At 41.8% G+C, this 25,101-nt stretch overlaps 1 protein-coding gene across 1 annotated transcript in view; it reads right to left on the bottom strand.

Moving 5' to 3' along the window:
- LOC132815996 (ubiquitin-conjugating enzyme E2 E2-like) overlaps positions 1–25,101 on the bottom strand; it is a 201,758-nt gene that overhangs the window by 58,631 nt on the left and 118,026 nt on the right. The window contains exon 3 of the mRNA XM_060825397.1: positions 1,183–1,315. Within this exon, the coding sequence (XP_060681380.1) occupies positions 1,183–1,315 (133 nt within the window). The remainder of the gene's footprint in view (positions 1–1,182; positions 1,316–25,101) is intronic.

Consider the following 25,101-nt stretch of genomic DNA (forward strand, 5'->3'; position numbering starts at 1 on the left):
TCCCTCATGACTTTATAAATATCTATAAGGTAACCCCTCAACCTTCTATGCTCCAGTGGAAAAAGTCCCAGCCTATCCAGCCAATCTTCAGAACTCAAACCTTCCATTCCCGGCAACATCCTGGTAAATATTTTCTGAACTCTCTCCAATTTAATAATATTCTTCCTATAGCAGGGTGGCCGGACTGTACGCAGTATTTCAGAAAAGGCGCCACCAAAGTCCTGTACAACCTCAACATGACATCCCACATCCAGTACTCAAAGGTTTGAGCAATGAAGACAAGCATGCTAAATGCCTTCTTAACCACCCTGTCTACACGTGATGCAAATTTCAAAGAATCATGTACCCAACCTGAAATTGTTGTGCTACTGATACGATATATTGAACTAACCTAGGTTGCTCATTCCTGATGAAGGGTTCCTGCACGCAACGTCGATTTTCTTGTTCCTCGGATGCTGTCTGACCTGCTGTGCTTTTCCAGCACCACACTCTCAAACCTAGATTGTTGTTAAGTCTTTTCACATTGACAAACTGAAACCTGCAACCCATTCTAAAAGGTGAAAGATGTAACAGCAATCTAGGTTTGGGTGGTGCTGGAAAAGTACAGCAGGCCAGGCAGCATCCGAGGAGCAGGAAAATCGACGTTTCGGGCAAAAGCCATTCATCAGGAATAGAAGATCTATTCTTGATGAAAAGCTTTCACCTGAAACGTCGATTTTCCTGCTCCTCAGATGCTGCCTGACCTGCTGTGCTTTTCCAGCACCACTCTGATCTAAACTCTGGTTTATAGCATCTGCAGTCCCCACTTTTGCCTAGCAATCTAGGTTTGTTTAATATATCGTATCAGTTGCATGACACTGTGAACTTTTGCTATAAAGTCTGTGCCTTATGATCCTGCTCCACAGCTACCTGATGAAGGAACAGCACTCCAAAAGCTAGTACTTCTGTTGGACTATAACCTGGCGTTGTGTGATTTTTAACTTTGTACTTATTGTTCAGCAGTTTACTTTTAAGAGTGAGAAACTGACGTGAGGGAGGAAAGACTGTAAGAGAAATAGGCGGAGGAAAGAAAGAGTGAAGAATGTCTTTTGCAAAGAAATTTCTAATATTAATATCCTCAGCTCCGTAGAATCTGGTGGTACAGTATGAGAACTTCTAGTGGGAATCAATCGAAATAATCACCTTGGGTGGCTTGACGGGGTAGTCAGGTGAAAATGTGATATCTAAGAAGAAGACACCACCCTCGTAAACAGAACCTGGGGGTCCCAGGATTGTTGACCTCCATTCATAAATATTGTCTCCTTTAGGACCAGCACTGTAACAGAAGAAATGTTTCATAAATGTACATGAGAATAAAAATTAAAGTTTATTATTCTATGAAAACCTGAAAAAATAACACAAAGGTACCATTTTATATCAGCAGGATATAAGGATTCTTGAGCAGTCAAAATGCAATCTGCACCTGTTGAAATGTTAGAGAATGTAAAAGAACAATCTTGTCAAACATTTCAGCTCTAATGCCACACCCTCAATCCAAGTAAGTATTTAGGTTAGACATGCTTAATTAAAATACTTAATGGAATTATATGATAACCACAAAGTAAAACTTTTCAATTAAATGCCATTGCATAGCTATTCACAGCATATAAATTTGTTACAGAAAATTCAGACATAAAGGTAAGAACATTAGGGACTAAATATATGTTGGTATTTAGAATGAGACTGCCATTTGGGATGTAAGTCAGAGCATGTTCTATTCTTTATCTTTCAACAGTCATCCACTTCTATTTGTTAGAACTGGGGAGAACTTCAAAAAGTAAAAAAGAAACTATACGTAGAGTCATAGTCAAGGAGATCAATAGCACAGAAAACGGCTCTTTGGCCTATCGTGTCTACTACAATCATAAACAATCACCTAACTACTCTAATCCCATTATCCAGCACTTGGCCCATAGACTTGCATGCCTTGGCATTGCAAGTGCACATCGGAGTGATTCTTAAATGCTATGAGGGTTTCTGCTTCCACCATCCTCTCTGGGTAAAAAAATAATTTCCTCACATTTCTTCTAAGCTCCCTGCCCCTTACCTTAAATCAATGCTTCCAGTCATTGATCCCTCATCAAAAGGAAACATTTCTTCCTGTCAACCCCATCACTGCCCCTTATAATTTTATACATCTCAATCATTCTAAGGAAAACAATGTCAGTCTGTCCAATCTCTTTTCATGACTGAAACTCTCCAGCCCAGGCAACATTGTAATACATCTCCTTTGCACCCTCTCACAGCCCTATCACATGCTTTCACATTCCCTCCTATAATGTGGATTCCAGAACTGCAATTCTACAATACCCTAGTCTGTGGCCTAACTAGTGATTTCTACAGTTCCAGCAAAATTGTTGTTTCATGACAGAAATTTGAAGCAATGCACAAGAGTGAAATTGATTTTGAATTTTAGGCCCATTATTATATGCAGATATTTCTACAAATCATTTCAAGTCATAGAATCCCTACAGAAGCAGATCATTCAGCCTATTGTGTTTGTACTAACCCTCCAAAGAATATCCCACCCAAACCCAGCTCCTATCATATCCCATAACCCCATATTTACCATGGCTAATCCAACTAGCCTACACATCCCTGAACACTATAGAACTTCAAGATGGCCAGTCCACCTAACCTGCACATTTTTGCTTTGTATTTACTTTGTTTGTAATTATATGCTAGTGCCACCAATTACTGTCGTGAATTGCACAGAATAAACTGAGCAAATTTGCTAAAGATAGCATTTTTGCTGTTCTTTTTCCTAACAATAACTGGTTCCAAAAGCAGCTTCAATGTGCCATGAGATAAAAAAGTTTAAATTATTTTCTATAAAACAAGTGTCTAAACAAAGATCTCTGAACCATTTTTCATAATTCAGCATTGCTTTTCTGGTTTATGAAATGCTGACTTCTCTGTTCTATTCATACTTAAATTTCCAACATGCCCCTCAAGCAAACCTGATCCCAGACCTGTGTTCCAAATTCCTCCACAATCTGCAATTTGATCTCACTCCACCTAATTCACACTCTGATCTCTCACCACCAATCTCCCTCAATCAATTTTCACTGATATGCCAACCCAAGCTCTAACTTGTCCAAACACTCCAACCAACATTCTGACCTCTCACCTCTCTCACTAATGCTCTGATTTTTTTCTGCAGCCTCCCATCACCCGCCAAACTGTTATGTCCCCGCCGCCCCTCCCCACACCTCTCTCTCTCTCTCACTCTGTCTCTGTCCACTCTACTTACTGGTTGTGGTTCGTCCATCAGCAGTTTCTGCCCAGAATTTTCTGGCTACTCTCAGGACCAGATGCAGGAACTTCTGTAGGCAGGGATGACCTGGCCACAGGTGATTTTCAAGCAACTAACAGACAGCAGGCATGAAGGACAGCCAGTAAGGGTTCAAAGGAGGGAAGAAAGGTATTATATAAGATGATGCTGCACAAGTTAATGTTGTAGTCTGCATTAAGCGCCAACCAATCTGATGATACATAGTGGCTTGAGTGTTGTGGGTAAAGCAAAACATTTTGGGATCTCATGGAGTGAAGACCTACATCCACTGGTCTCCTCACAGTCTTAGTAATAATGGATATCAACTAATGTAACCTTGTATTTAATTGCTATTGTGCACTAAATAATATTTTGTAAAGCCAAATGTTTGTATTAGTGGATCCTCTGTCACTCTAAAGCAATTAGACCCTTACACCCAGTCAAAGGAAAGCGAATTGATAGCAGCGCTAAAAGACTACAACAGGTCACAGACTTGTCACAGACATTATCAGCAAATGTGTGGATGACTGCATAGCGAGGAAGTCAATCCGGGTGTTCCCCAACAGGAAACCCTGGATGAATCAGGACATACAGAACTGCTAAAAATCAGGTGTAAGGCTGTAAAGAATTCAAGTATGACCTTTGCAGAGCCATTAAGACAGCCAAGGACCCATACCGATCCAAACTGGAGACCCAGCCAGACACCCGACGACTATGGCAAGGACTGAGTGACATCACAGGTTCTAAAATGAGACTGTGCAAAATAGCAGACAATGACACATCCCTCCCAGATCGTCTCAAAGCCTTCAATGCTCGCTTTGAGCAGAATTTCGACAAACCCATCCCAACAGTCACTTCATCAAGGTCAGATCAGTTTTCCTTTGTGTGAGTCCAAGGAAAGTGATGGGATCAGATGGAGTACTCAGAGCATGCATAGATCAACTGGCAGAGGTCTTCTCAGACATCTTCAACCTGTTCTTGCCTGTTTCAAGATGGCTAACATCATCCCTGTGCCTAAGAAAGCTCATGCAGCATGTCTCAATGACTACTGACCAATGGCCCTAATTTCAGTAGTCGTGAAGTGCTTTGAAAGGCTGATCATGGCACTAATCAACTCTAGGCTCCCCACTACCCTTGACCCACTCCAATTTGCCTATTGGGCCAACATATCCACATCAGATGCCATATCACTTGCCCTTCACTCCTCCTGAGAACATCTTGACACCAAGAACAGCTATGTAAGAATCCTACTCATTGACTACAGTTCAACCTTCAATACTATTATCCCCTCAAGACTGATTATTAAACTTAGTAATCTCGGACTAAGTCCACTTTGCAACTGGATCCTCAGTTTTCTGACCCGCAGGCCACAATCAGTGAACACTGGGAACTATATTTCATCCTCACTAACACTCAACACTGCACAGTCCCCTACTGTATTCATTATATACCCATGACTGCATTGCCAAATACCAGACTAATGCCATTTACAAGTTCACTGATGACACCACCATAGTCAGTCGAATCTCAGATGGCGACGAAACAGATGACAGATGGGAAGTGGAAGACCTGGAAAAATGGTGCACTGAGAACAACCTAGCTCTCAATGCTGGCAAAACCAAGGAACCCATTATTGACTTTTGGTGAGATGTTACTCATGCCCCCTACACATTAACAGCACAGAGATGCAATGACTGGAGAGTGCCAAGCTCCTGGGAGTGGTCATCCACAACAAGCTTTCTTGGACTCTTCATGTGGACACAATGGTTACAAAGGCCCAACAGTGTCTCTTCTTCTTCAGGCAGCTGAGGAAATTTGGCATGGCAGTGAATACCCTTGCCAACTTTTATAGGTGCATTATTAAGAGCATTCTGTCTCACTACCTGGTATGGCAACTGTACATTCAAGATCGGAGATGGTCACAGAGAGTGGTGAACTCGGCCCGAACAATCATAAAGACCAATGTCCCATCTATAGAATCCATCTACCAGGCCCACTGTCAAGGAAAAGCCGCCATCACTCTCAAAGATCCATCCCACCCTGACAATGTTTTTCTACAACCTCTACCATCAGGGAGAAGGTACAGAAGCCTGAACACATGCACCAGCTGGTTTCAAAACAGTTTCTATCCTACTGTTGTTAGAATACTGAATGGATTCACAAACTCTTAGCATTTGCCTGTACTGTGTTTTTGTTTTTGCTGCTGTTTACCTACTAGTTACTTATCTATGCTACTTAACTCTGTGATCTGCCTGTATTGTCGCAAGACAAAGCTTTTCACTGCGCCTTGTTACACGTGACAATAAATTCAATTCAATTCAGGTAGCATGACTTCAAACCACTGAAGATGCTGGTAGCATGTTTAAAAGGCTGCCAATGCTGAATATCAAGGGGATTATCAGGATATTTCCAGAAGGAATGAAAATGGCTTGAGACAAGGACACAGAAAATTTAGTCACAAAGTCTGGTTGGAGAATCTGAGGTTTTTCCTCTTTGGAGTAAAGGAAATGAAGGGAGATCTGAAAGAGTATAGAAGATTAGAGCAAGTTTAGATAAGGTATATAAGAATGCTTTTCACATTAGCTGATTACTACCATTGTTAGGCCACACATATTTAAGGTTTTAAGTAAGAGATATGAGTGATAAATGGAAGAATATTTGTACACAATTAGTCATAATAACTTGTAGCTTTCAAGGCTTGTGGAAGTGGAGACAATCAATGATTTCAAAAGAAAGTTATACAGGCGCTTGAAGGAAATAAACCTGTGAGACTGCTGGAATATAGAACTACAGCACAAAGAGAGCTGGCATGGACTTGATGGCCTCCTTTTATGTCGCAAAGTCCCTATGACTAGGATTTACCAACTCTTGGCAAAGTAGAGGTTGGTTCAGGAAGAAAAAACAAGGCGTACTTAATATCACCCTCCACCATGCCAAGACAGATGAGGAGTCTAACTGAGTAAATAAATGATCATTTATTGCCTTTGAAGACATTTTGCCTGAGCAGCATTGTCTACATGTATGGAAACTGCCCAACTGAAACCTGGTGACCTCCTCGAAATTCCAAATTATTTTTTTCAGGGGGTGTGGGAGGGCCTCAAACTTAGGACTTTATCATAGAAGCCCTACAATGTGGAAGCAGGCTGGTCAGCCCATCAAGTCCACACTGACCCTCTGAAGAACTTCTCACCCAGACCCATCCCTACTCTTTCCCTGTAACCCTGCATTTCACATGCCTAATCCATCTCGTCTGAGGATCCCTGGACACTATTTTAGCACGGCCAGTCCACCTAACTTGAACATCTTTGGACTTAGGAGGAAACCGGAGCACCCAGAGGAAACCCACTCATGTGCAGAATGTGCAAACTCCACACAGTCATTCGCCTGAGGGTGGAATTGAACGGGGTCTCTGGTACTGTGAGGCAGCAGTACTAACTACTATGCTGCCCTTTTGCTATTGGGCCTCTGTGGCAGTGGTGCCATTGAGACCTAATGACACCCACATCAATTGCTAGAGCCCACCGGCCGGTATGAATTTAAAATCAGGGTGGAATATGTTGGGGAAGTTGCTGAACTGTTCAACCTCCTCGTGGGAGTACAATATGGTGCCAATACAGTCATAAATGTAGCAAAGGAAGAGGTGGGGAATGGTGCTACTGTAAATGCAGAAGATGGACTGATCCATGTAACTGACAAAGAGACTGGCATAGCTGGCGTCCATGCAGGTGCCCATGGCTACTCCTTTCATCTGGAGGAAGTGGGAGGATTCAAAGGACAAATTATTGAGGGTGAAGACCAGTTCAGCCAAACAAATGAGAGTATCAATGGAGGGGTACTGGTGGAGACATCGGGATTGGAAAAAACAGAGGGCTTGAAGGCCTGGTCATGGCGGTTGGAGGTGTATCGGGACTAGATGCCCATGTGAAGGGGAGGCTTTGGGGGCCAGGGAAACAAAAGTCTTGGAGATGTTGGAGGCCGTGGGTAGTGTCCTGAATGTATGTGGGGAGTTCCTGGACCAGGGAGATAGGACAGTATCAAGGTATGTGGAGATGAGTGGGGTGGCGGAGGTGCAGGTTGAACTAATGGGTAAGCTGGGCTAGTCAGACTTGTGGATCTTGGCTAGGAGGTAGAACCGGACGGTGTGGGATTCCCAAACTATGAGGTTGGACACTGTGGGTGGGAAATCCCCTGAGGTGATGAGGTTGTGTAGGGTCTGGGAGATGATGGTTTGGTGATGGGAGGTGAGGTTGTGGTCGAGGAGGCAGTAAGAGGAGGATGGAGTAGAAATCCATAGCATCAATGTGAATTTCACTAGTTTCCTCATTTCTCCTCCCCCCAACTTATCACACCTTCAACCTTCCAACTTAGCACCACCCTCATGACCTGTCCTACATGTCCATTTTCATTCCCACCTATCCATTCCACCCTCCTCTCCGACCTAACACCGTTACCCCCACCTCCATCTACATATCGCACTCGCAGCTACCTTCCCCCCAGCCCCACTCTCATCTCTCCACCCTCTAGGCTCATAGCCTCATTCTTGATGAAGGGCTTTTGCCCGAAATGTCAATTCTCCTGCTCCTCGGATGCTGCCTGACCTGCTGTGCTTTTCCAGCACCACACACTCGACTCTAATCTCCTGTATCTGCAGTCCTCATTTTTGCCTAAATATAATCCTAACCAATTCAGTCTCTCTTCATATGTTAGTCCTATCATTCCAGGAATCAGTCTGATAAACCTTCATTGCTCTTCCTCCATAGCCAGAACATCCTTTCTCAGATAAGGTGACCAAAGTGTACAATCCAGGTGTGGTCTCACCAGAGTCCCCCAAAATTTCAGTAAAACATTTCTGCTGCTGTACTTGAACCCTTTTGCTATGGCTAGTAATATGCAATTTGCCTTCTTTATTACCTGTTGGACCTTGCATACTTCCTTGCAGAGACTGGTATACAAAGACATTCGGGTTTTGTTCCACTTTCTCATTTCCCAAATTGTCAACATTCAGATAATAAGGTAAAAACAATGACTGCAGATGCTGGAAACCAGATTCTGGATCAGTGGTGCTGGAAGAGCACAGCAATTCAGGCAGCATCCAATGAGCAGCGAAATTGACGTTTCGGGCAAAAGCCCTTTATTCCTGAAGAAGGGCTTTTGCCCAAAACATCGATTTTGCTGCTCATTGGATGCTGCCTGAACTGCTGTGCTCTTCCAGCACCACTGATCCAGAACATTCAGATGATAACCTGCCTTCGTGTTTTTGCTACCAAAGTGAACAACCTTACATTTACCGACATTATACACATTGTGCCATGCATTTGTTGACTCACTCAACTTGTAAAAATCCCTGCATCCTCCTCACAGTTCACCCTTCCAACAATCTTTGTGTCATCTGCAAACTTGAAGATATTGCATTTTTTCCCCTCATCTAATCATTAACATATGAAGTGAATAGAATCCCTACAGTGCATAAAGAGGCTATTCAGCCCATCCAGTCTCACTAACCCTCCAAACAGCATCCCACCCTATCCCCATTGCCCCACATTAACCATGGCTAATGCACCTAGACTGCATATCCCCGGACACTATGGGGCAATGTAGCATGGCTAATCCACCTAACTTACACATCTTTGGAGTGTGACAGGAAACCAGAACATCTGGCAGAAACCTACAAAGACACAGGGAGAACATGCAACTCCACACAGACAGTCACCCAAGACTGGAATCAAACCTACATCCCTGGTGCTGTGAGGCAGCAGTGCTAACCACTGTGGTTGCCATTCTGCACATATAGCTGGTGTCCAAGCACTGATCCTTGCAGTATCTCACTAGTCATTAGCTTCCATTTGTAAATGGACCATTTACTCTCTTTGGTTCCTATCTGCTTACTAGTTCTCTAGTAATGTCAGTACACTATCCCAATTCCCTGTGCCCAATTCTACATACTATCTCTTATGAAACCTTATCAAAAACTTTCTGAACGTCCAAGTAACTACATTCACTGGTTTCCCCAATTAATTCTACTAGTTACATCCATGAAAAAAATCTAATAGATTTGTCAGGCATGATTTCCATTTCATAAATCCATGCTGATTCTATCCAAACCTGCCAAGTGTTCTATTACTAAATCTTTTGTAATCATTTTCAGCATTTTCCCCAGTACTAATGTCATGGTAACAGATCTGTAATTTAGTTTTTTTTGTGTACCTCCTTTTTTGAAAAAGTGGAGTTTCATCAGCTATTCTTTAATCCATAGGACTGCTCCAAGGTCTACAGAATCTTGAAAGATGATCACTATTTTTAGGGCCACTTGCCATTTTTAGGTCCTCTAGGATGTAGATTATAAAGCCGTGGTAATTTGTCAGCCTTCAATCCCATCAATTTTCCCAACATTAGTTCCTGTTCAAGGTTTGTGCGAAGATTTGTAGCTCGGGTGCTCGTTGTTGTGGTTCTGTTCGCCGAACTGGAAGTTTTTGTTGCAAACATTTCGTCCCCTGGCTAGGAGACATCATCAGTGCTCTGGAGCCTCCTGCGAAGCGCTTCTTTGATGTTTCTTCCGGTATTTATAGTGGTCTGTCCTTGCCGCTTCCGGGTGTCAGTTTCAGCTGTCCGCTGTAGTGGTTGGTATATTGGGTCCAGGTCGATGTGTTTGTTGATGGAGTTTGTGGATGATAGATGGTATCTAGATCTATGTGTTTGTTTATGGTATTGTGGTTGCAGTGCCAGGCCTCTAGGAATTCTCTGGCATGTCTTTGCTTAGCCTGTCCCAGGATAGATGTGTTGTCCCAGTCAAATTGGTGGGTTTTTTTTTCAATTTGTGTATAGGGCTACGAGGGAGAAAGAGTCGTATCTTTTTGTGGCTGGCTGGTGTTCGTGTATCCTGGTGGCAACCTTCTTCCTGTTTGTCCTACATAGTGTTTGTGGCAATCCTTGCATGGAATTTTGTCAAACAAAAACTAACAAACTTAAAAGACCCAGTACAACCCATGGACAAAACCAACGTCATCTACAAAATTCCATGCAAGGACTGCCACAAACACTACTTAGGACAAACACGAAGAAAGTTAGCCATCAGGATACACGAACACCAGCTAGCCACAAAAAGACATGACCCTCTCTCCCTCATAGCCCTACACACGGATGAAAAAAAACAATTCGACTGGGACAACACATCTATCCTGGGAGTGACTAAGCAAAGACAGACCAGAGAATTCCTAGAGGCCTGGCACTCCAACCACAACGTTATAAAAAAAACACATAGATCTAGATTACATTTATCAACCCCTCAGAAAAAGAAAAAAGGAAATGACATCACCACAAATCCCAGGAATCCCATCCAGGACAAATATATAAATAGAAAGTAGGAGACAACAGCTTTGTTTCACTTGGAGGTCGCCACTGATGATGTTACCTAGCCCGGTAATGAAACATTTGGATATCAAACCTACAGCTCAGCGAGCAAAGCTACAGCCTAAGTCCTCAATGTTTTAGGATATGCTCCATCCTTAGTCTATGGACACATAGGAACTCATTATTGACTTGCGGCAGGATGTTACTCATGCCCCCCTACACATTAATAGCACAGTGGTGAAACGAGTGGAGAGTGTCAAGCTCCTGGGAGTGGTCATCCACAATATGCTTTCTTGGACTCTTCATGTGGTTGCACCAGTTGCAAAGGCCCAACCATGTCTCTTCTTCCTCAGGCAGCTGAGGAAATTTGGCACGATAGCAAATACCCTTGCCAACTTTTACAGATGCGCCATCAAGAGTATTCTGTCTGGATGTAACACTACCTGGTATGGCAACTATACCATTCAAGATCGGAGACAGTTACAGAGAGTGGTGAATTCGGCCTGGACAATCACAAAGACCAACCTCCCATCTATAGGAATCTATCTATAGAATCCATCTGTCAAGGAAAGACCGTCAGCATTCTTAAAGATTCATCCCACCTGGCAATGTTTTTTTTACAACTTCTACCATTGGGAAGAAGGTACAGAAGCCTGAACACACGCACCAGCCGGTTTCAAAACAGTTTCTACCTTACTATTGTTAGAATACTGAATGGACTCACAAACTCTTAACATTCACCTGTACCTGTGTTTTTGTTTTTGCCGCTGTTTACCTATCAGTTACTTGTCTATACTGCTTAACTCTGTGATCTCCCTGTATTGCTCACAAGACAAGCTTTTCACTGTGCCTCGGTACATATGACAATAAATTCAATTCAATTCAACTCAACACTGGCATCAAATAAAAACCAGCCTCAGCACTTCTTCACAGCACAACTCCGACTTACTTATAATATAGTTCAGCAGTTCAATTGAGCACACCAATCACTTTGATTGCAATGCTTTGACAGGCCAGCTGTGTGCAGGAACAAGCACAAATGCTTGCGTTAGAATAGAATCTTAAGGCTCTTAGTTTCTTGTCTGAACATTCACTCACTTTCTGCTAACCTGGATGTTTACAACCTCTCTGTCTTGCCTTTTTGCGCATTGTCGCCTTATTCAGAACTTACAGGCTTGCTGTGATTGTCTCATCTTGCTTTTTGTGCAGACACAACTCAGGCAGCTTGCGTTTTTTGTCAGCAATGATCAGTTGAGACGATGAATAGATTGCTAGATAGCACCATGCTATTTCAATGTCTTACCTACAGCATGTGTCAGCAGCTAATTTGGGATGCACACTGACTGTGCTTTAGTCAAACAGCCATGTCTCAATTTTTAAGAGACTAGTCCCAGTCAAGTCAATAGGAACTATTATCAGTTAGGGGGTTCCACCCTAGTCACTCAAGGTTATCATCCGTTCTCACTCTAGGGGCTTAGACATGACAAGTCAGATGCTTGGGGCAATCAGGGTCAGGAGTTCCATATCACTACAGTCTGGGATGGGAGTGGGAGTGGGGTGTGTTATCAAAGACAACTGTTGTGGTGGAAATGTTGGGCAAGTCAATTATGAGGCTTTGAGGTAGCATGCTGGAAGCACAAGAGATAGTGCGTTGGAGGACATGGATTACTGTTGTCAACATTGCCTTGGCTTCAGTGAGAGGGCACTGTATGATGGTTTACATGTCTAAGCTATGGGTTTGGGGCTCAATGGGTATTGTGGGGAGATGAACTCTTATAGGACAGAGTTGGGTGGGGATGTAGGAAAGCTTAGAACTCATGGAGTTGACAGGGAGTTCAGCGTGGGGTCCGGGAGGTGGGGGGGGGGGAGGGAAACTGGAGAAGGTAATCACCTACATGCACAGGTTGAGCTTGCAACTTACTCTTCAAAACTTAGGTCGCTTTCCATTCTCATCTGAAATGAAAACTAGCAATGAAAATGAGAAATAGCTTGGTGTGAATGGATTAGGTTTTTTTCTGTACGTGAATGCTGGCCCTACATGAGAGTGATATGAGGCCCTTTAAGGAATAATTGCATTAATTAAGCACTTACACCATATAGGATTAATTTATCTACAATCATAGAATTCTTAATGTGAAAGTCCTGCAGTCACCAATTGTGCAGAATACAAATCTTGGTAATAAATTATCATGACAATGTCTTTGGTCATTGCTAATTAATGGCAGTCATTTCTATAAAGCAGAAATCATCACAGATTATCTTAAAAGTGCCATCTATGTGCCACAATTCACAAAAGCAATCGAAGTGTTCATAGGCTTCACACAAATACAGAACTGATTTTCTCTTACTTTGAACCATAGTATTTGCCAACATGCTCGTATATGCTATCTTTCTTGGGTGATGTAGTTATGGGACAAGGTTTCAGTAATCCTACAGCAGTTATAATCTGCTACTTTACTGGCATGACATGGCTTCTGCTGCATACATTGAAATAAGATCAAATACGCTAGAAACTGCCATGATGCATATGTAACTCTCAGGGCCCGCTTCATTTTGATGGGTGGATGCCTTACATTGGTGAATGGTTACTGGGAAAGAAGGGATATCTTGTACAACCATGGCTGACAACTCCATTGCAGAGTAAAAAGTGAGGTCTGCAGATGCTGGAGATCAGAGCTGAAAATGTGTTGCTGGTTAAAGCGCAGCAGGTCAGGCAGCATCCAAAGAACAGGAAATTCGACGTTTTGGGCACTTGTGCCCGAAACGTCGAATTTCCTGTTCCTTGGATGCTGTCTGACCTGCTGCGCTTTAACCAGCAACACATTTTCAACTCCATTGCAGAACCCACTGTCAGAAATTGAGTGAAAAGACAATACCATTCCTCACGAGCGCAATCATGGAGGAGCTAATAGCTGTCCCAAAGATGAAATTCCATGGTTAGATCGGTCAGGAGGGGACTTGTAATACACCCCAGACAAAGTCCACATAATCATTGCATTCTGTGCTCTGCACAATTGGAGCAGGCAAAGTTGGGATGGGATGGGATGGGATAGAGGGCTGACAAATTGGGAGAGCACCAGCAGTCTTCTGAGGACCATGGTTGAGTGGTGCAGGATAAGATGCAACAAGTGCTCCTAATAAATGGGATGTTGGTGAAGTTATCATGAAATTATGCATGCATGGATTTATGATGTTGTTGCTATCACAGAGACATGGTTGAATGAGGGACAGGATTTGCAACTTAGTATTCCAGGATATCAATGTTTTCAACGAGACAGAGGAGGAAGCAAATAAGAAGGGGGAAGTTGCATTACTGGTTAATATCACAGTTTTGTTGATGGAGGACACCCTAGATCGGATCTTGCAGTGAGGTATAATGGGTAAAGTTGAAGAATAAGAAAGGTTCAATCACAATGTTGGGATTGTAGTACAGATCTCCCAGCTGCCAGCAGGCGATAGAGGAAGAGATATGTAGTCAGATTCTGGAAAGATGTGAAAATAATAGGGTTGTTTGGAGTGATTTTAACTTCCTCAATATTAACCGGGACTCCCTTAGTACCAAGGGAACAATTTGTTAGGTATGTCCAAGAGAGATTTTTGGAAACAGTATCTTGTTATCCAATGAGGGTAGTGGCATTTTTTGGGATAAATTACCATAATTCTGTAAGTTTTCAGATACTTATGGATAAGGACAAGAATAAACCATGAATGAAGGAGTTAAATTGGAGGAATACCAACTATATCTGAATTGGACAAGAACTGGAGAATGTGGATTGGGAATGGCCGTTTGAGGGTAAATCCACATCTGAATATGGAAGTTTTTTAAGAATCAGATGATGAGCGTGCAGGACAGGGGTATTCCTGTAAAAATGAAGGAATGACAAGCTTGGATTGTGGGGAAATGATCAGCTCAGTCAAAATAAAAGGAAGCATACTTAAAGTCTAAAAGCATACAAAGTCCTTGAAGAACCTAGAGAAATTAGGAAAGAGCCCAAACAGAGAGTTAGGTGGGCTAAAAGGGGCTGTGAAATGTCCTTGGCCAGCAGGGTTAGGGAGAATCCCAAGGCATTGTATACATGTATTAGGACCAGGAGGGTAGCTAGGGAAAGAGTAAAAGGAGGGAAGTTATGTGTGGAGCCAGAGGAAATGGGTGGTATTTATCAAAGAGAGGCATGTGAGGGATGTTGAGGTTGGGGAAAGGTGTAAGAATACTCTCAGGCAGGTCAATATAATGAAAGAAGAAATGTTGGGTACCTTGAGATGTATTAAGGTAGACAAGTCCGCAGGGCTGGATGGGATCTATCCCAAGATATTGTAGGAGGCAAGGGAGAAAATAGCTGGGGCCTTAACAGATATCATTGCATTGTCTTTGGCCTGAGGTGAATTTTCAGAGGACTGGAGATTGGCCAATGTTGTTCCTTTGTGTAAAAAGGGAAGCAGAGATAATCCAGGTAATTGTAGGCTAGTGTGCATGATGTCGGTAGTGGCGAAGCTGTTGGAAAAAATGCTGAGAAACAGGACTTGTTCACATTTGAAAGTGAATTAACTTGTTAGTAATAGGCAACATGTGTTTGAGCGAGGAAGATCATGTCTTATCAACTTGGGCTTTTTGAAGAGGTGACAAGAATGGTTAACGAGGGAAGGGCAGTGGATGGTGTCTACATGGACTTGAGTAAGGCATTTGATAAGGTATCTCATGGCAGCCTGGTGTAAAAGATAGAGTCTCATGGGATTTGGGGTGAACTAGCTAGACAGGTACAAAACTGGCTTGGTCATAGAAGATAGAGAGTTGTGGTGGTAGGGTGCTTTTCGGAATAGAGATCAGTAACCAATGATGTTCCGCAGGGATCAGTGCTGGGACCTACGTTGCTTCTAATCATATATGAATGACCTGGAAGGAAATGTAGAAGGTTTGAATAGTAAGCTTGTGGATGACACCAAAATTGGTGGAGTTGCAGATTGTGAGGAGGACTGTCAAAGGATACAGGAGGATATAGGTAGTTTGCAGAACTGGGCAGAGAAATGGCAGATGGAGCTTAATCCAGACAAATGCAAGGTCATGCATTGTGGAAGATCATATTCAGGTGTGAATTATACAATAAATGGCAGAACCTTTAGGAGCATTGACATATAGAGGGATCTGAGTGTACAGAACTGTAGATCCCTGAAAGTGGTAACACAGATGTATAAGGTGATTACTTACAGTGTGGAAACAGACCCTTCGTCCCAACAAGTCCACACCAACCCGCCAAAGCGCAATCCACCCATACCCCTAACCTAACACTACGGGCAATTTAGCATGACCAATTCACCTGGCCTGCACATCTTTGGACTGTGGGAGGAAACCGGAGCACCCGGGGAGAACAGGTGGTCAAGAAGGCATACAGAATACCTTCCTTCATTGTCTGAGGCATAGAATATAAAAGTTGGCAAGTTATGTTACAGCTGTATAAGATTTTAGTTAGGCCAAATTTGGAGCACTGCATGCTGTTCTGGTCACCACACCACCAGTTGAACATGGATGCTTTGGAGATGGTGCAGAGAAAGTTTACCAGGATGTTGCCTGTTCTGGAGTGCTTTAGTTATGAGGAGAGATTGGATAAACTTAGAACATTTTCAATGGAAAGACGGAGGCTGAGAAGCAACCTGATAGAATTCTACAAAATTATGACAGCCATAGATAGTGTGGACAGTCAGAAGCATTTTCCAAAGTAAAAAGGTCAACTGCAAGCGGGCACAGGTTCAAGGTGATGGGGGAAAGTTTAGGGGAGATGGGCAGGGAAAGTTTTTCACAGAGAGGGTATTGGGTGCCTGGAACACACTGCCGGTGGAGATGGTGGAAGCAAGTAGATTAGCAATGCTTAAGGCGTATCTTGAATGACACATTAAAGCAAAGCAAACAGAGAAATAGAAACCATGCAGTAAGTAGCGGGTCTAAATAAGGAATAGGAATCTGCACAGACTTGGTGGGCCTTAGGGCTGTTGCTAAAGTTGTATTGTGTTGTCGTGTATTGTATCAGTCATTGACTGCAACTTCATCGTTGCTTGAAAGGGAAGCAGGCCCTGTTTATTCTCCAAAGCAAATGCAATTTTTCTGCTTGTTCTTTCTTTGCTTTCCTGTCATTCAATAAAGTTTCAAGCTTTAATATTAACAAGTATTTAAAGACTTTCCAATATGTAATGCTCCCACTTCAACAATGAGTTCTTCAGACAAAGTTCTAACATGGTATAGACAATAGACAGGTAGTATCTCTCTGCATCTTAATTCTGCAGAAACCTTTACTACGATAGTCAGTCAGGAAGGTGATGATGTAAAATAGCAATTTAGTTATAACTATGCAATTTCTTTTCAAATGAAGTGTTACTCGTGCTTTCTAAATGCCCTCATAAATTTTCCTTCATTGTTTTCCACCCACTTTATGAATGGTGAAAACGTTTTGCTAGATAGCAGCATTTGATCTGATGTGCAGACTGTGCTTTAAATATGGCACTCATAGCCCAGCTCCTGGAAAATCCTTGCAATAATGTGTACTACCACCGCTGGTGAGCACACAATCATGTAAGCACAACCCCTTAGGCGTGTGGTGTATATAATAAGGTGAGCAACAGAGAAATCCTTGAGGTAATTCACTTTGGTTCACAGAGAGAAACCCTCCATGAAACTCCCCAGAACTGACATTTAGCTGATTTTTGGTAAAATTCCGCCCATTTATTTTGTACATCACAGGTCTTAAATGTATAAATACAACTGATTGTTATAAACATACTGCATTATGAAAATTAGGTACAGTTGGAGGTATTTGTGACTCCATCTAACTGAATTCAACTTATGGTTCCATTTGCTTAGCATATATCAGTTGGTTGATAAATAGAAGAGAAGCCAACTCACACAAGACCAATCTTCTGTTAGTTGCTGCATGTTCATTGATTCTATTAAAGCAAACCAACACAAGCAATACTTTGGTGGAATCCTCCAGTTCTAGATGAGGTGATTAAAAGGCAGGAAGAGCATTTAATTAGTCAGGGAGGAAGAGTATCTATACCTAATGTTTTCCTACCTTCACTGGAATTGAATTCTGTGCAAATAGATCCTGATCTTCCTGCTCCACTACTGAATGTTCCATTAATGACCCAGAGGGAAAAAAGACTACTGGTTGGTTGTTAACTTGGATGGGGCAGGATCCATCAAAGGCATTGAACACTTGAGTGAGTCCAGGTGGAAAAGAGAGTGGCCTCTAAGAATGCTCTTTGTCTTGCTCTGAACACGCCTTCCTCTCTCTCTCTCTCTCTCTCCATGATCTCACTCATAGGAATTGCCACCAGCCTCCTCCACCACACCCCATCCATTAAATCACCTATTTTTGGTCAGTGTCATTCTTCTCTAGGCTGTGTTTACAGCAATAGATATGGATTTCTAGTTGACACTGCTATGCGCAGGAGCTGATGGCCTCTGACTGGCTGGCTGCTCTCAAGAGAGTCTTTCAGCCATGGGCACCTAATAGCAAATCGAGGCTTGCTGCTGTTCTCTTATGGACCTAAGGAGCAGAAAGGATAGTGGGCCTTCTGTCTAAGATTCAGTTGTGGTCTCTAACCATTTCTTCAGGCAGTGTGAGAGACACCCACCAAACTCGTAAGATCTTTTTTAATGTGAGATCCATAGTATTTAACTGCAGGAGGTGAACAGACCTTTGAAAAAAAAACATATGTCGTTTGTTTCTAGTAAAGTGTGATGAAACAGACATTTTTCCCTAGAACGCATTTTGTGTGTATATCACAACCTTCAGGTTTGTGGAGCCATTATGCAAGTATTGTTCAACTACAGCTGGATTCATGAAATTTTCATCAATTATTACAGTAAGTGGTAATTTAGCAGCTTGGGAAATATGAATCAAACATGATTGTAGGCATATTATGATTGGCTGTTGTTCTGTAGCTGTTGGTTACACATTTTCATTTCACAAACTGTTTGTGGAAAATTAACTTTCAGATTCTACCTTGAATGTTAAAACCAGCATTAACAAAGCTACTCCTCTTTCTCTGCCAAAAAAAAGAAATCACATCTTTTGTTTCATGTGGTGAAACAGCTTATTATTACTTTTTGTTCTTTTTTACATTATTGCTACCAATTATCTTGAAACAGCACACTTAAAATATGTTTTGAAGTTTATATGGAAAGTAACTCAGCAATTATGATGATAACATTTACATTGTTATAGAGGAAATTGCAAACATTTCAATGTGCTGCCAATTGCAAAATACATTCATGTTTGGAACAAATTAGTTGCAAGACTCTGTAGCTCTGAGTGAACATGGCATACTTTACAGACTAATTTGAAAATTTTATATAATATGCCTAAGAGGTGAGAAGGGCATTTAGTTAGTCAGGGAGGAAAAGTATCTATACCTGATGCTTTCCTACCTTCACTGGAATTGAATTATATGCAAAAAGATCCATACATGACCTTTCTGCCCCCGCATTGAATGTTCATTAATGATCCAGAGGGAAGAAAAAGTCGACAAGTTGTTTGTTGGCTTGGATGGGGGCAGCCTCCACCAAAGGCACTGAGGACTTGATCAAGTCTGTGTGGACAAGTGAGCTACCACTAAGAGTGCTCTTTATCCTGCTCTAAATACCCTTTCCTCTCTCTCTCTCCCCATGATCCCACTCATAGGAACTGCCACCAAGCCCCCTCTGCCACACCCAATCCATTAAACCTATCTTTGGCTGGCATCTTTCATCTTTGGGTTGTATTCATAGCAATAACTACGGATTTTTACATGGCACTGTTAGTCTTAAATCTTCCTCCAGTAAGTGATTGTAAATAAATGTTATGCCTTAGATAAGATCAAAACTGATTGTCAGTTCTGGTTAAATGATGTACACAGATATGAGAACTATAATATACCAGGTCTGCTGAAATACATTAGTAAAATAGGAACAGACTAGCTATTTACCTATCATATTACACTGTTTCTAAGCACAGGATCACCACAAAATATTTCTTACGCTTTTGATGAATTTTAGTTAACACAGTCAGTTATTAGTCACAATACATGATACAGTATACTTATGAGGTAATTTCCATTTATGGGAATTAGTCATGATGGCTCACAGTACACAGATACATTTACAAATCTGTTCTTGGCAATAACACAAGTTAAAAATCACTCAAAACCAGGTTATAGTCCAACAGGTTTAATTAGAAGCACACTAGCTTTTGGAGCGACGCTCCTTCATCAGGTGATTGTGGAGGGCTCGATCGTAACACAGAATTTATCGCAAAAATTTGCAATGTGATGAAAAATTGATTGTTTGTTAAGCCTTTCATCTGTTACAATACAGTGATAGTTTCATTTCTTTCATGTGTAAATCACAAAACCTTTTCTTTAAAGTTGCATTCTTGGGTTAGCTGTTAACAATGGTGATAGCTAGACAATATGTTGAAGGTGTTAGCCCGCTGTGTTCTCTGTCTATGACCTGATGTTTAGATTGATTCTAATCTAAAAAGTGAGATAACAGAGTTTTACATAAATTCATGCAGTTTTTGAGCTCAGAGTTCTACATGAATGTATGCAGTTTTTGAGCAAAGTGCAATGTAACTCTGCAAGTACAAATTCACTGTGTGTGTGTGTGTGTGTGTGTGTGTGTGTGTAGTGAGTGCCTTACATCTGTGAGGAGGTGTATATGTGAGTTTGGGAGTGTGTGTGTGTCTATAAGGGTGTGTGTGGGTGATCTGTGTGCGCTTCTGTGTGTACCTGTGTCCATGTGTATGTGAGAGTGTGTGTGTGTAGTGCAATGGTGATCACCTGTAATGTGACATGAACCTAAGGTCCCGGTTGAGCCTTTGCTCAGTTTCCCCAATGTACCACGCCTCCGGGCATCTTGCCTGCAATGTCCACAATCTGATTGTGGACATAGATACCACTATTACACGTGGGAACACCTCCCACCTTGTACATGGCACGTACTCGTGTAACTCAGCCAACGTTGCCTATTTTATATGTTGCAGGCAAGGATGCCCGGAGACATTGGGGAAACCGAGCAAAAGCTACGGCAATGGATGAATGGACACCGCACAACAATCAACAGACAGGAGAGTTCCCTCCCAGTTGGGGAACACTTCAGTGGTTCAGGACATTCAGCCTCGGCCCTTTGGGGGACCATCCTCCAAGGTGGACTTTGCGACAGGCAGCAGAGGAAAGTGGCCAAGCAGAGGCTGATAGCTAAGTTCGGTACCCACAGGGAGGGCCTCAACTGGGACCTTGGGTTCATGTTACATTACAGGTGATCACCATTGCACTACACACACACACAGATATTCCTACACACACACACACTCTCACATACACACGGACACACAGACACTCACACACACCCTTATAGACACACACACTCCCCCTCACAGACTTAAGGCACTCACTACACATACACACACACACACACACACCCCACCCCAGACAGACACACACACAGACAGACAAAGACCCACATGCACATATATATTTTGTGTGGTGAATTTGTATTGCAGAGTTACATTGTACTTTGCTCAAAAACTGCATACATTCATGTAGAACTCTGAGCTCAAAAACTGCAGGAATTTATGTAAAACTCTGTTATCTCACTTTTTAGATTAGAATCAATTTAAACATCAGGTCATAGACAGAGAACACAGCGGGCTAACACCTTCAACATATTGTCTATCACCATTGTTAACAGCTAACCCGAGAATGCAACTTTAAAGAAAAGGTTTTGTGATTTACACATGAAAGAAATGAAACTATCATTGTATTCTAACAGAGGAAAGGCTTAACAGACAATCAATTTTTCAATGTATACTTTCAGTTACATCACACTGCAAATTTTTGCTATAAATTCTGTGTTATGATCGAGCCCTCCACAATCACCTGATGAAGAAGCGTCGCTCCGAAAGCTAGTGTGCTTCCAATTAAACCTGTTGGAGTATAACCTAGTGCTGTGTGATTTTTAACTTTGTACACCCCAGTCCAACACCGGCATCTCCAAATCGTGAATAAATGATGCACTTTAATGGATTCAGTGGTATACATGCTTAATAAAGCTTTGTTAAATAAAAATCATTGACCAAGCCTGTGCAGGCTTCAATTAATATAAGACAAACCAATAATGGTAATTGAAGCACAATCAGAATTTATTATGAAATGAAGTTCAACTCATAAACATGATGTGTACAGACAACAAAATAAATAATGTTCCTTATACCTCATTAATGTCAACTTGTAGGAATACTAACACCAATAGGCTGCTATACTCTGGAGAACAGTGGCAATGCTTTTTAATTGCTCTAGACCTTTGTCACCGTCATAATTTGTTCCTCCTGTTTAATTTGCTTGGTCTCTCTTTTTGATTTTCACCACCTGATTTGCTTTCTCTTGTCCCACTTGTCTATTTCTGCTTTTCTTATTCACTTCCTCTTTCAAACACTCATCAAACCTTTCTATTCCTTTCCTCAAATTTTCTTTCATCATTTCATTCCTTCTCTTCTTCCTTTAATCTTTCTCGCACCCAGTACTTCATAGTTCTTTGTATCTCAGTTATATAGGCTTGATCTAGAACACTGAGGTACCTGCAGCTATTAAAAAGTCAGACTGGCACTGCACCTGCAGATTTTGAAGTCCTGCTAAAAATCAGAAGTTGTGGTGTGACTCAGTTCATTCCAGAGAAGTGCATAATCATTCTTTATGTTTCTAACTTTAGGCTGATTTTTAGACATCTATTCAAACTAATATTAGCAGGTTCAGAGTTTGGGACAGGCAAAGCCTCTGCCAGCTCTCTCATCTTTAACCCAAATAAGCTGTTAAGTTGGTAACTAATGGACACCTAGGGCCATTTCCTGCCTCAATTTTCAATTTGATAGGAGGGGTTTAGGATTGGACATGTTCTTGGAAAGTCTTTGCTGAAATGTTGTGGTGTAAAAGGCCTTTGATAAGGTGCCACACGGGAGGCTGCTGAGCAAGGTGACGGCCCATGGTGTTCGAGGTGAGCTACTGGGATGGATTGAGGATTGGCTGTCTGACAGAAGGTAGAGAGTTGGGATAAAAGGTTATTTTTCGGAATGGCAACTGGTGACAAGCGGTGTCCCGCAGGGTTCAGTGTTGGGGCCACAGCTGTTCGCATTATATATTAATGATCTGGATGAAGGGACTGGGGGCATTCTAGCGAAGTTTGCAGATGATACGAAGTTAGGTGGACAGGCAGGTAGTACTGAGGAAGTGGGGAGGCTACAGAAGGATCTAGACAGTTTGGGAGAGTGGTCCAGGAAATGGCTGATGGAATTCAACGTGAGCAAATGCGAGGTCTTGCACTTTGGCAAAAAGAATAAAGGCATAGACTACTTTCTAAATGGTGAGAAAATTCATAAAACCAAAGTACAAAGGGAACTGGGAGTGCTAGTCGAGGATTCTCGAAAGGTAAACATGCAGGTTGGCACTGGAACGTGTCCAGCGGAGATTCACACAGATGATCCCTGGAATGGTTAGTCTAACATATGAGGAACAGCTGAGGATCCTGGGATTATATTCATTGGAGTTTAGAAGATTACGGGGAGACTTAATAGAAATTTACAAGATAATACATGGCTTGGAAAGGGTGGACGCTAGGAAATTTTTTCCGTTCGGCGAGGAGACTAGGACCCGTGGACACAGCCTTAAAATTAGAGGGGGTCAATTCAGAACAGAAACACGGAGACATTTCTTCAGCCAGAGAGTGGTGGGCCTGTGGAATTCATTGCCGTAGAGTGCAGTGGAGGCCAGGACGCTAAAAGTCTTCAAGGCAGAGATTGATAGATTCTTGATGTCTCGAGGAATTAAGGGCTATGGGGAGAATGCGGGTAAGTGGAGTAGCATTTAAGGGCTTCTAATAGTTGTAAAAAATGTTTGAAGTACTTAGACGTATTTACTATCATAATACAACATGCAACAACCTTGGAGTTGAAAATGGATCTCAGCTCAGGTCCTCAGGTCATAATGTTATTCGAGGTTTGGCTTCTCTGCAAATTTCTAGGCTTACAGATCATTTGCCAGCAGGCCATTTTGGAGAAAACAGTTGAAATTCTTGCTGCAGTAAAACAGACAATTCATTTTCTCAGTGCAAACAGCAGTGATGCCATCACTTTGCTGCAGGCCAAATATATGGTTGAGACAAAGAATCATACAAGGCTCTATTTATACAATTGAAAACATTTTTAATGATAATAATGGAATTTAGCCTATCCTATTCAACCTTGGATATCTCTCCACCTGAATATTTTTCTCCTACAATATCAAGAACAATCATAATTCTAATCAAGTGGCAGGGTATATCATGAGGTAATATAATCTAATTATAGTAGATTTTTATGACTTGAAAAAAATCTATTAATAATGAGACAATTTTTTTTAAAAGGTGAGAAATGTTTGTAGAAGATTTGAAAGAGCAACTTGATCATTCCGGAACTTTGAGCTTTCAATGACTAAGAAAGAATCACAAGAAGAACTTTTAACAATAATTGCTGGCTGAGCCAGCGAACACCCACATGAATAAAAAAATGGGAGAGAACTATTTAAAATATATTTGCTAAATCAACAATTATTGCTCATTCCTAAGAAGGCATTTAAGAGTTAACTGCATTGTTGAGAGTCTGGAGTCACATGCAGGCCAGACCAGGTGAAGACTGCAGATTTCCTTCACTAGAGAACATTAGTGAACCTGATGGACTTTTTATGACAACTAACAGAAGTTACATGGTTGACATTTATTGAATTAAAATTTCACCAGCTGCCATGGTGAGATTTGAACCTGGGGTTCTGGATTACTAGTCCAGTAATATTATCACAGCACCATCATGGACATATCATGTTTAGTAAATTATGATGAGAAATAAAAAATAATCCAAATGGTTAAAATAAGAATCCCACAAAATTTGGATTGGGAACATCCATTGTTTGGAGCTGTAGGTGTTTGGCTGTGGTTCAAAAGCATTCCCTTGGTAAGTACAGATTTTTGGGATAAGGCGTGCTAGGTGCCATATCAGTGCGAGGATATTAGTTCATGTGCAAGGAAAATTGAAAGCTGGCAAACTAAAGTCACTATTTTCTTAATCCTTAAATGCTTTAAAAATTTTGTGTGCCCAGTGACTGTTTCCGGAGATTATAATGGACAAAGTCCTGTTTAATATGGGATACCTTAGAAATTGAACGTGTAGTTAATAAAACATATAGTTTCTCAACCCTGTAGCTGAATATGTATTCAGGAGGAAGATGGAGTTATTCTCAAGGAATTCAGCAGTGGTATTTTTTCATTGATTAACCACCACCAGTAAATCACCCATGCTCTCCAATTGAACAATTTAAGAACTTACCTCGACGCCAACGGTCTTTTCGCATCAGAGAGCAGCGGGAGCTAGGCGGAAGTGAAGGCAGAGCGC

This window comes from Hemiscyllium ocellatum, chromosome 5 (genome assembly GCF_020745735.1).
Source record: "Hemiscyllium ocellatum isolate sHemOce1 chromosome 5, sHemOce1.pat.X.cur, whole genome shotgun sequence".
NCBI classification, from domain to species: domain Eukaryota; kingdom Metazoa; phylum Chordata; class Chondrichthyes; order Orectolobiformes; family Hemiscylliidae; genus Hemiscyllium; species Hemiscyllium ocellatum.